Genomic DNA, 11,731 nt, shown 5'->3' on the forward strand with positions numbered 1-11,731 from the left:
TTTGCGCGATCATCGACAGCTGGAGCTGTCGCAGAAGCTTCAAGCATAGAATTCTATTCCTCAATGTCAGCTTACTACTACATAGTATTTTATATTTACCTTGTTGGGAGGGACTGAATGTGTCATCATTGATAGACAAGGAACTGAGATAGTCAAGAGTTGATAAAGTCTTACTACAGCTTAAAGAAAGGGAAGAAGAAATTCATATCGAGAGACACAAATTCAAGGAAGAAGGGATTTATTACTTTTATAGAACATCATGGCTGGAATCAAAAGTATATATTTTTTAAAGAAAGGATATACAAAAAGTCCTAATTCTCTTTGTTGTTTATTTCTAGGTTTGATCGCTTTGGCTTTTGCAGGATCCTTCGGATTTCTATTTTTACTCCTATCATGTGCCCTACCACAATTTCAAAAGTAATTAACAGATAGTATTACCCTTATTTTACATCATTGAAGGACTTGTCATCACTCTCATGTCCATTCCCAAAGCGACTATTGCTTCTAATCATAATTATGGCCCTTTTTTCATAGCTAAGGGAAATCATTATTTATACAAACAATAATTTATTTAGAAAATTTTAAAATTTGAGCTATCAAAAGAAGTAAAATTATCAATTGAACTCTTTTTTTTCTTTTTTCATTATTTAAAAAATTAGTAAGTCATGATCAGACGTATTTAAATCAATTATAAGAGTTTGTATTCAAACTACTGTAATAAGTAGATATCTAAGAATTTTATCTACAGTTTAGAAGCTTTAAGAAACTTATATTGCCTCCAAAAGGGCCCCTTTCAACCAAAAATATTAGCAATTTCTCATTCGTTTATTGTGGCAATCAATTTTTTCTACTGTAAGTGCAATTTGCTGACTCCCAAGGGATTAATAAAGATAATTTGTCGTTGAAGAATACAAATCCACACTTCATTTTGAGAAAAAATAATTCTAGCCTGTTTTTGCGTTAACAAAAATATTAATATATCATGTTACTATTTTTAATATATATTTATATCAGGGATATCCCCTTCTCTTTTTTAGCAACTGGACTCCAATGTTTGTGATATTATTCTATGTTCTGTTCCCGTTGCCTATAATGATTGCACGCCGTCACTCAAATGAGCCGTCTTCGTGCAAAGAATTTAGTTTTTTCCTCATGACAATCATTGCTATCTCCGCCTTTGCACTCCCCATTGTTCTCGCTCGGGCATATGCAGACCAAATGGATAAATCAGTTAGCATTATTTCGGGGGGGTGCAGCTGCACTTGTCGAGTTTGCCAATTTAATTGTCTTTAGCACTATTATTCGTTTCCTCTGGGTCAATGATTATAGCGAATGGTAAAGTCATGATGAATCGTCATTCATAATCGTTTTGAGGGTAGAATTCTCAACACCAAATCATTATAATATTAATATTCTATAAATAATTATGTTTTATATCATTGCGTTTATGTAGATATTATCACCTGCAATGCGACTTGTAGCCGCTTTTGTTGTATATAAATATCAAATTTATCTTTTGGCAAGTATTGAATATAGCTTTATTACAAAAAAAAAAGGTTAAATTTCACAGGCATTGATGTATGGAACGTCAATTGTCAACATTTATTAGTCCACATTTCTATTTTTTTTTTTCTTTGATAAATATATATTTATACTTTAAGTACCCCCTCAATTCGTTTTTAAGCCTTTGGAAACTGAAAGATTTTACTCATTTGAAATATCCGTGATATTATTGAATCGCATCAATCTTGCCAACCTATACACACATAAATTTATTTCCTAATACTGTACTGCGGCGCAGCACGGCGTCAATATTGTTTAAAGACTTTAATATACCGATTTGTTTATATATAAGTATTTTTTGCATTGTAAATATAGGTTATTATTATTCCCTCAAAGATATTGGGATTTATCATTATATCATCACTTAGGTTGTCTAATTTTATACAATATAATATGAGAGTAGGTAAATGATATTAGGACCATATGTATAAAAAATAACATTTATTGAGCTTTTAATCGAAATAAACATAAAAAGACTAAAACTATTTTAAACAATCTATTGAAACCAACCAAATACTACAGAATGAATAAGGGCATATTGTGAGAGTTGGTTTCTCCCCACTATCATTATATTTTACATTGGAGGAAGAGTGGCAGCTTGTTCAGAAGTGATCTCTGGATGCCAAATATCAAAAATAAGTACTAATCTTTCACCTCCTGAATTATTCCATACTTCATGATCAAAAGAGTCATCAAAGATGAGGAATTCTCCTTCTTTCCATGTTAAATACTTGTCTGTAACTCTTAATTTCAGATTAGATGAATCAGCAGTTGAGGGTACCACAAGGGGTAGATGAATTCTAAGTCTTGTATTGGTTGGCCCACAATGAGCATGGACGTGAGTGTTATCACTCATTATGCTAAACTTAATTTGTCCTCTAGTGTTAGTTCGAGCAGGAGGGAAATGCTCAAATAGAGAACAAGTAAACGGAGTGAGAAGGCAATTCTTTTTCACTTTGCGACCTTGTTTATATATTTCAAATTGTTGCCACGATCCGGAATCTAAAAGATTCTCAGACTCTTGAAGAAATCCAGATCCATTTTTAACTTTAAGTACTTCGTCTCGAACTTTTTCCCATTCTACTCGAATTTTTTCAAGATCATCTTTAATCTTTGTTTCAGATAGAGTCCAAACGGGTTGACTTTTAAGATTATCAACGTTATACAGCGACCTTTGCCAAAAGCTCTTGAATATACCAAGATCCGCTCCTTCCTGATAAACAGCATCGGCGTCTTTCTTTCGATTTAAGCGAGATAGAGCATCACCAAGTTGAAAGAAAAAGTTTCCTTCAAGCGTACCTTCAGCACGAGTAGCAATCCCTCGTTTAAGGAAGGACACTGCTGCTTCAAGATCATGATCAGATTTGGCAAGAACTTTACGAACAAACCCCAGATGAGCTAGGGTAAAGCCATCTTTTGGATGTTTTTTCCGAATGTCTTCAAAGACAATCCTTGCATCCTCATTTTGGCCCATAATGAGATGTAGAACTCCAATTTCTTTAGAAAAACTAATGTCCGCAGGGAAGCGAATCCGTAACAATTTCATAGTTTTGATTGCTTTGTTGTTCCACCCTCTAAATTTAAGCAAGCGAACAACTTCTTCTCCGGCCATTCTATAGAGTGCGTCTGGTACAAGATCTCCCATAGCTAAAAGAGTTTGAAAAGTATCAATAGCCATCTCAAGCTTAGAGTTGGACCTCTGAAGTTCAGCCATCTTCTTCAAAGCCATAGCTTTTCCGTAGAAAGCCCTTGGAGAGGTAGTAAGAATTTCTTCAAATTTTTTGAGTGCACTTTGAGGATCATATTCTAAAATTTCATCAGCAGAGTCTAACAAATCCATTATGAGCGCATCCTCTGAATTGGTAATGAGTCTCTTATCAACTTCTTGACAAACATAACAAAAATTAAATGAATGATAATTTCAAAGTTATTCTTGTGGCTGAATTAACTTGAATATTACTTCTATATGGGTACAATATTATTAATTAAAATTATTGTCAATTTATATGAGGAAATCCGTTTTTGAGAGTTGTAAAAAAACACAGAATCGTCTCATATAAATTAAATATAAAACGTAGTATTCAAATAAATACGGACAAAAATCTTATATCTTTGGTATTAAAATGTATCAATTCTACATAAAGGAAACGAAAGAGAGACATAAGATCCAAATAAAAGAAATAAATTATCATGTTGAACTTGTTACTTTTTCCAGAACAATTAATTGAATACAGAGCTCTAGGAAGATGATTAGCATGAATACGTAGGGGGAAAAGAGAAGAGAGTTAGAAAAGTTCGATAGATTATGTAAGACAGGGATCACTATTTTAAGACCATTTCTTTCGAAACATTAATTTATATATATACACTAACTGCTAGAATAGATAAGACGATTTTCATTTCTTCAACTAATGTTATTTTTCTACAATTTTCGTTAGTTTTTAGTTGGCAGTAACAATGATGTTCTGTGTTACTACTTACGGGAACTACTTTTGCCTTGATTTAGTTTTGCAGCTTTTTTGGCTGCTTCCAGGGCTTCATTCCTATCTTTCTCAGACTTTGTATTTTTTTCGTTTCCAAGGTTTTCTTTCATGAGTCTCTCATTTTCTAATTTTCTTTTAAGTTCCAAATCATCTTGGCTAGGAGATTCTTTATCTTGAATTTTAGAGCGAATTTCTGAGGGATCCTCTGATACTTTTTGTTTCCTCATATTCTTTTTTAATGAATTTGATTCTTCCTCAGATTTTAACTGGGCAACTCGTTCAGCTTTTAATTTCGCTTCTTGCTCTGCCTTAATTTTTGCCTCCATTTCTGACTTAATTTTTGCCTCTCTTTGAGCTTTTAAGTCGGCTTTTTGTTCAGCTTTAAGTTTGGCCTCTTTTTCAGCTTTAATTTTGGCTTCTTGTTCAGCTTTCAATTTAGCTTCTTGTTCAGCTTTCAATTTAGCTTCTTTTTCAGCTTTCAATTTAGTTTCTTGTTCAGCTTTAATTTTGGCTTCTTGTTCAGCTTTAAGTTTGGCTTCTTTTTCAGCTTTCAATTTAGTTTCTTGTTCAGCTTTAATTTTGGCTTCTTGTTCAGCTTTAAGTTTGGCTTCTTGTTCAGCTTTCAATTTCGATTCTTGTTCAGCTTTAAGTTTGGCTTCTTTTTCAGCTTTAAGTTTGGCTTCTTGTTCAGCTTTCAATTTCGATTCTTGTTCAGCTTTAAGTTTGGCTTCTTTTTCTGCTTTTAATTTTGCTTCTTGTTCAGCTTTCAATTTAGATTCTTGTTCAGCTTTAAGTTTGCCTTCTTTTTCTGCTTTTAATTTTGCTTCTTTGTCAGCTTTCAATTTAGCCTCTTGTTCAGCTTTAAGTTTTGCCTCTTTTTCCACCTTTAATTTAGCTTCTTGTTCAGCTTTAAGTTTTGCCTCTTTTTCGGCCTTCAACTTAGCTTCTTGCTCTGCTTTAAGTTTGGCTTCTTTTTCTGCTTTGAGTTTGGCTTCCTTTTCAGCTTTGAGTTTGGCTTCCTTTTCAGCTTTGAGCTTCGCTTCTTGCTCAGCCTTAAGTTTTGCCTCTTTTTCTGCTTTAAGCTTAGCTTCCTTTTCTGCTTTAAGCTTAGCTTCCTTTTCTGCTTTAACCTTAGCTTCCTTTTCTGCTTTGAGCTTAGCGTCTTTTTCTGCTTTTAGTTTTTTATCTTGTTGGGCCTTTAGTTTGGTTGCTTCTTCCATTTTAATTTTGGGCTCTTTCTTGGCCTTTCCATCATCTTTCCCAAAGATGATCTCTTCTATATTAGAGTCCCCATACTTAATATCCCTAGCTAAAGCTCGAATTTGTTTTTCAACTTCATGGGATATTTTAGTAGTCTCCTCTAGGATCCATTGTGCTTGTTTACGAAAGCCAAGAATCGCCTCCTCCACAGCTGCTCGATACTAAAATAAAAAATAAAAACATTTGTTCATAAAAAAATGACATACATCAAATTTTATGCATAACTTACATCAGCTGGAATGGATTGTATGTACGCCTCCCGGAGCTGACCGTTTTGATAATCCGTAAAAACTGCGGATGCAATGACAGCAGCAGTCGATAAAAGAACAAAAAACAACACTTTAATACAGCAACTGGAGCCACCTTTGGTATACGGAATATCAGTTTCCTTTGATGAGATGATTTTTGGAGGGGCAGCAGCAGAGGCTCCCTTGCGTTGATTCCTTTTTCGTACGGCCTCTCCTGACATTTTGAAAATAAATACTGAAAGGAGGATAAAGCAAAATTATTAGACTGCACCCCGCTACTGCTTGAGTTGTAAGTGACGTGAGATAAAAAACCTTCCACGCCGACTGACTCCCAGGAAAATAAAAAAAAAGAGAAAATATAAAAGAAGAAAAACACTACGTGTTTTGCTTTTCCGGTTGGAATCCATGACTCGTAAGAGTCTACTACTATAAATAGTAAAATAAATATTATTTAATTAGGTACTATTTCACTAATAACTAATAAGTTAGCCTCTGCACCTTGTCATTTTAATTAATCATTGGTAATTAACTCTCCATTTTGCCAACTCGGAGTCCATAAAGCAGCCGGAACAATTAATATAATAGATTGATACAAGTGGTAGATTTTAAAGGACTAGCCTAGTCATCAAACTCTATCTACTTAATTAATTAGTTCCTTCTTTATTTAAATCCATTTTTTGTATCATAGTAATATACCTATATCATATAAAAATATCCCGTATGAACGTCATTTCTTTGAAGTACTTGCATTACTCCATGTGATCAAAGTACTAAAACAATTTACATAAAAAGATAAGTATTATGAACAGACCAGACTAACAACATCTGTGTAAATATATAATAATTAATATTATATCCAACTTCATTAAAATATATATTTATTTATGATTCTTACTATGGAATAAAATAAATATATTAGATAAATTTGATACATTCTGAAATACATGTGAATATTGTTTTTTTGTTTTTTTTAAAGATTTCAATTCTGATATAGTAACATATTTTGAAATAGTGTATTCTTAATTTTATGGGATTCTGTTGAGTGTTAGTTTTAGAATGTGCATATAAAAAGAGGCGTAAATCTAGATGGGTATTATGTTGGATCGGTCTAAAAGAACTGCAATTCTATCAGACCGGTCCTTATTAATTTTGTCAGTCCTAGGACCGGCCTTATCGGTCTTTTATTGAAATTATAAAAGCTAGAATAATGAAGTTACGAAACAAAATCATTTGAGCTGTTGAAGAACATTCAATCATGATTCATGATATCTTTCGGAGGGACGAGATACCTGAAGCTTATAATAGGAGGAGTGGGGCTAGAGCGTATAAAATTCAAGTATTAATTATACGTTCTATCTAAAGGACTCAAGGGGATCGAGTCCTTCACTTCTAGTTATAATAAGACTTATAAAGTTACATAGATCCTGGATAACATTCCTCAACTTTATTTCTTTTTTTTATCAGTTTTAGTATTGACAGTCCGAAGGAAGAATTCCTAATCATTCTATCATTTCAAGTTAGAGATAGAAAAATTATAACTAAGCTCTACTAAAATATCGATACTGGAGAATCCATCTGGTGTCCATGAATATCATACATATCAAAATACATATCAAAAATGTGACGTATTGATATTCAATGACGTCAGATTATAAATGTAGAATTTAATGCAAAGTGGCGCCACGTATTTCAAGTTCGACATTTTTTTGTATCGAAGAGTTAAAGTCAAATAAAAATGTCGATCATAACTCGTTTTTTCGGTATTGATAAAGTGATGTCGGTGGTGGATCTCGTCAAATCTAACGGAGGTTTTAAATCTTCTTTAAAGAAGTTGTATTTATATGACAGTCTTAAGGTAGTGTTCGTTCTAATGGAACGTAGTAACGTCATCATATTGTACGAATTTCATAAATTGCATTTACTTTTCAGTCTGGCGAACTCGTTGGAGAAGATAAATACGGAAATAAATATTTCCAAAATAATAAATATTTCTATGGCTCTAATCGATGGGTCGAGTATAATACCAAATGTCACTTGGAGTATGAAGGGAGCATGATCCCTGCAGAATGGTTCGGCTGGATGCATTACAAAACGGATCTTCCTCCAACTATTGCACCTCCCGTTAAATACGATTGGATGAAGGATCACGAAATGAATTTGACTGGTACAAATAAGGCATACACTCCTTATAGCACCACAAAACCCAAAATTGAATCCTGGGTTCCTTCTAAAAAATCCTCTGTGTGACACTCAACATATTTTATCTGACGAAATGTTTTATGTTTTGAAAGGACTTTATTTATTGTAAGAACCCCTTGGTCTTCTTATGATGAGACATATTATTCATTCTCCATTTAAGTAGTCTTGTATCTATAAAGTGAAAGTAACTATTGTCTTTATTCTCTGAATTATAAGTAAAACTGGTTTGAGGTCAAATATATTACCCATGTAAAAGAATGGGTTAGTTAGAAACATTCTGTCTCGTAAGATGAGTCTAATATTTTTGGGATAAGTCTTCCATTAAAGGAATGGATGAGTATAGCTCCGTAAATAATAATCTTACATTGTGTTGGACTCTTAGGTCATAGAACTCTGGATAATATCAAGAATAAATATGTCATTATTCGTTTTCCCATATGAGTCAATTTTTATTTTATGTCTACAGCAAAAAATAAGTTTTGAATATTTTGTTTGTTTTGCATTTCTAAAATGCCAATATACATATTTCAATGAAGATTGGGTTTTCACAGATTTTTTTATTACAAATTTTTATTTATAACAATTATTTTTTTTCAAAATTTTTGTTAAATGAGTTTATTTCCTAAGAGTCATTAATGAAAAGTGTATCTAAATAAACACTGAAAGTGTTTAAAGCTTATAAAAGAAGAAGGATTGGGGAATAAAGTGATGTCGATAGACTTCCATGTTAAGGTAAAGTACTTGTAGTAGGGATTTTTAAATAATGTTTGACATATTGCATTGTTACCCATTGCAAATAGGTTTTGGGTGGAGCGATGTCCTCACGATAGTTATGGAAACTATTCACAACGTTAATGATTAGACATATTATATTTTTTTCCTTTTACAGTCATTTGATGGTATACATGTATATGTATATGCCGTGGATTAATACTAAAACAATCTTGAACAAAATTAAGAAAGTGAGAAATGTTATACTTTTTTTTTAATTTACATATATTTGTTGTGTACAAGTTGCGATGTCTGAACAAGTTGCAACTTGTATAAGTAAACTGTACAAGTGGAAATTTCTTCATCTTAAAATGCATTGTTTAATTACAACCTTGGCCATTCTAATTACCAACTGTACATTAATACTATTATTTCATTTCAATCTATTAAAATTTCATGGTTATGAGTGATGGAACTGTGGTATTTGAAATTAATAATGTGCCACAGAATACTTATATTCAAGTAATTTGTACTAAAATAACAAAAAATTGATACATTTGAAAGGGGTCAAGGTAACAGAAAACGTAAAAAATGCATAATCGACTATAACTTTGGAACAAATTGAGATACATGCCTCAATTGGACTATAGCCGGAAGTTTTGTTCTCTACCCAGTGTTCATTCTAGTTTTTTTATTTATTGTGACGATGAATTTTTGCCACTTTAAAGGCTATTTGCAGCGGTTCCAAAGGACTAATCAGTATAGTTTGTTGATAAAAATGATCGATAATTCGTCAAACAATACAATTATAATCTAGTATTGTATCTTGCTTGCATTAGTTTCAATAATTATCTTACTCTACTATTTGTATGAACATGCGTAACGTCTAATAGCCTCTGAAATATATTTATTCAAGGAAGTCGGAAGGTCGAAAACTTTGAAATAGGTGCTGTATATCATAATAAAGTTTTTATTCATCACCTTGAATGTTAGGCTTATTAGCAAAGGGGAGCAAATGCCCTTTTCCCTCCGGATTCCAATAATTCTTTTATTTGGGTATCTTATAAAGCTAAAAAATCAATTAATAGAGAAAAACAAAATTCAATGTAGTTTTATATTGATTATAATTATAATACATAAATGAAAAATAACCAAGTCAATCAATGAGTATATCTTAAATTTAAATTTGTTTTAAAAAATGAATTTAAATTCATTTTTTCTCTTTATTTAATATTGAATATAAACTTCTGTTTAGAAAGAATATAATTTGTTCATTACTTGATCTTTTCTTTTGCCTAATTAGATAATAATGAATGATAATAATAATTATTAATAGAAAATAACTCTTGTGCTATATTTATCCCCTCAGATAGCATTTGAACATCTGTGAGCCTAAATCCTTCATTATAAGAAAGATAAATTTTCAGTCCTGCTTTTTTAGTATTTGATAATTTTAACAATTTTTATTTAACTTTTTGAAATTATTTTAATAGCAATCTGGAGTTCCTTCATATCTCTCCTTGGAAGCATAATGCTTGAGAGACAATTTATATTTAAAAAAAAATATATCCGGTTTTTTCTTTTAACTTAAATTTTCTGGTGAAGATGCATTTAGAAAAATATAATTAAATATTATAGTACCGATATTTCATCCTAATGACGAGCTTATAACCTAGTGTTAAGACTCGGTCCAGCACCAATTTTTATTCGGTTGGGTCTTAAGTGATTTTTTCTAGACCGTTTTTTTCCTGTCTCACTTAATGGACCGATTTTTTCAGTTTCATATATTATGAGAGACCATTTTTTTCTAGATCAACCGTTATTGATTTTTTCTAAAAAATATCAAAACTACACGATATGTTCTAGAACAAATACAGATTACATATAAGACACGACCGGATTAAAAAAGGATCCGAACTATCTTTGTTTAAACTTTGTATGACGTCACTGTACTTAAAAATACATATGATGTCATGTTATAAAAAAATTATCTGTAAAATTGGTCTAAACTGATTTCTTTAGGACCAAACTGGACCGAATTTTTCCTTTGGATCGGTTTAGTTCGAAAATTTCGTTTGGACCGATCTAGACGTGGGTGCATTTTTTAGCTCGCCCGTTTTTTTGGAGTTGTCAAACTGAAGAGTAAATTTTCTTTTCTATTACATACAATAAAGCCCATATCATAATTCATGAATGAATACAAGACAATATTAAACATTTGCGTGCGCTCATAAAAGATGGCTAGTAAACCTGAGGATTTGTTACCCGGAGTTATAATTATAAGTCCTTGTTAGATTTGAGGATCGACATCGGAGTACTTCTTGTCTTTGTCCTTGTTTATTTCCTTCGTCTCCTCGCCACGGCTACTTGTACCTGATCTAATGAAATATCATGACAGCTAAGTTGCTCTCCTCCAAAATATTCTTCAAATTGTCTAGGTGACCATGCTGATTTATGGTTTCTTTTTTTAACATTTCCAATATGCTTCTGATCAGTACCACTGGCAATTTTCCTCGCTAGCAATCCTTAGTTCACATTGAAATTCATTCTAAAATTATCCGTACTTATTTAAGAACTGTTTGAAATAACTTTTCTACATACAACTTATAAGATAATTAACATTAATGGACAGATAATTAAAAATAAAACTTTCTCCTTCACATCTTTTATTTGAAGAAAGGGTTATTTTGTTTGGAAATAAATTTCAAGTTGTTATTTTGGAAAACTAGCAAAGGGGCTACCAAATTTTGAAATGAATCCTTTTGATGTTTTTATTCATATTCTTATGATACTGAGATATTAAACTGAATGACTATCCCGAGCCTTTTCACGGTTCTTAGAGGAAATTGCCCCTTATTGGTTAAATTGAGGTACGTCTTATAATTTTTTGTAAAATACATAACAAACTAATCAAAATTAAATACAAGTTCATCGTTCCAATTAAGAAGCAGACAATAAAGCTGATTTTTTTTATTGTCTAGCAAAAATGCAAAATTTATTCATGAGGCAACACTAACAAAGTTCAACCTTACCACTACACAAAGAGATATTGTACTTAAAGAAGGAAAAGTTGTATTTTCCCACCAGGGCTGTTGAGTCAGTGCCATTTTTGGTTGAGTTGGAAAATTTGAACCGACTCCGACTACCAAAATTATTATAATTTATGTAAACAAAACTTATTTATAATCTAAGGCTTATATTGAGTATTTGTAAAGTTATTTTCCAAACGTTTATACGTATAAATTATAGGTATTAGGTAATAATAAT

At 31.8% G+C, this 11,731-nt stretch overlaps 3 protein-coding genes across 4 annotated transcripts; 2 read left to right on the forward strand and 1 right to left on the reverse strand.

Annotated features, from left to right (window-relative positions):
* Window positions 1-102: 102 nt before the first annotated feature.
* Window positions 103-1,898, forward strand: LOC121114216 (leptin receptor gene-related protein). Its single transcript, XM_040708101.2, is given in 4 exon segments — window positions 103-275; window positions 339-417; window positions 1,038-1,245; window positions 1,247-1,898. Coding segments are annotated over 4 exon segments (396 nt in total). The 5' UTR covers window positions 103-259; the 3' UTR covers window positions 1,340-1,898.
* Window positions 1,899-1,989: 91 nt separating this feature from the next.
* LOC121114215 (uncharacterized) lies at window positions 1,990-5,921 on the reverse strand. Of its 2 annotated transcripts, none has more exons than XM_040708100.2 (3): window positions 5,536-5,921; window positions 4,045-5,467; window positions 1,990-3,444 (listed from the first exon to the last, which is right to left on the reverse strand). In XM_040708100.2, exons 1-3 carry the CDS (start codon window positions 5,773-5,775, stop codon window positions 2,138-2,140), a joined length of 2,970 nt encoding a protein of 989 aa, XP_040564034.1. In that variant the 5' UTR covers window positions 5,776-5,921; the 3' UTR covers window positions 1,990-2,137. The 2 variants fall into 2 exon arrangements, with proteins under 2 accessions (XP_040564034.1, XP_040564033.1); XM_040708099.2 differs by having other exon boundaries at window positions 1,990-3,447.
* A 1,284-nt stretch (window positions 5,922-7,205) lies between these two features.
* ND-B17.2 (NADH dehydrogenase (ubiquinone) B17.2 subunit) lies at window positions 7,206-7,946 on the forward strand. The gene is made up of 2 exons (XM_040708098.1): window positions 7,206-7,409; window positions 7,484-7,946. The coding sequence occupies exons 1-2, from the start codon at window positions 7,290-7,292 to the stop codon at window positions 7,799-7,801; spliced, it is 438 nt and encodes a 145-aa protein (XP_040564032.1). The 5' UTR covers window positions 7,206-7,289; the 3' UTR covers window positions 7,802-7,946.
* Window positions 7,947-11,731: the final 3,785 nt, after the last annotated feature.

The sequence above is a fragment of the Lepeophtheirus salmonis genome, chromosome 3, assembly GCF_016086655.4.
Source record: "Lepeophtheirus salmonis chromosome 3, UVic_Lsal_1.4, whole genome shotgun sequence".
NCBI lineage: Eukaryota > Metazoa > Arthropoda > Copepoda > Siphonostomatoida > Caligidae > Lepeophtheirus > Lepeophtheirus salmonis.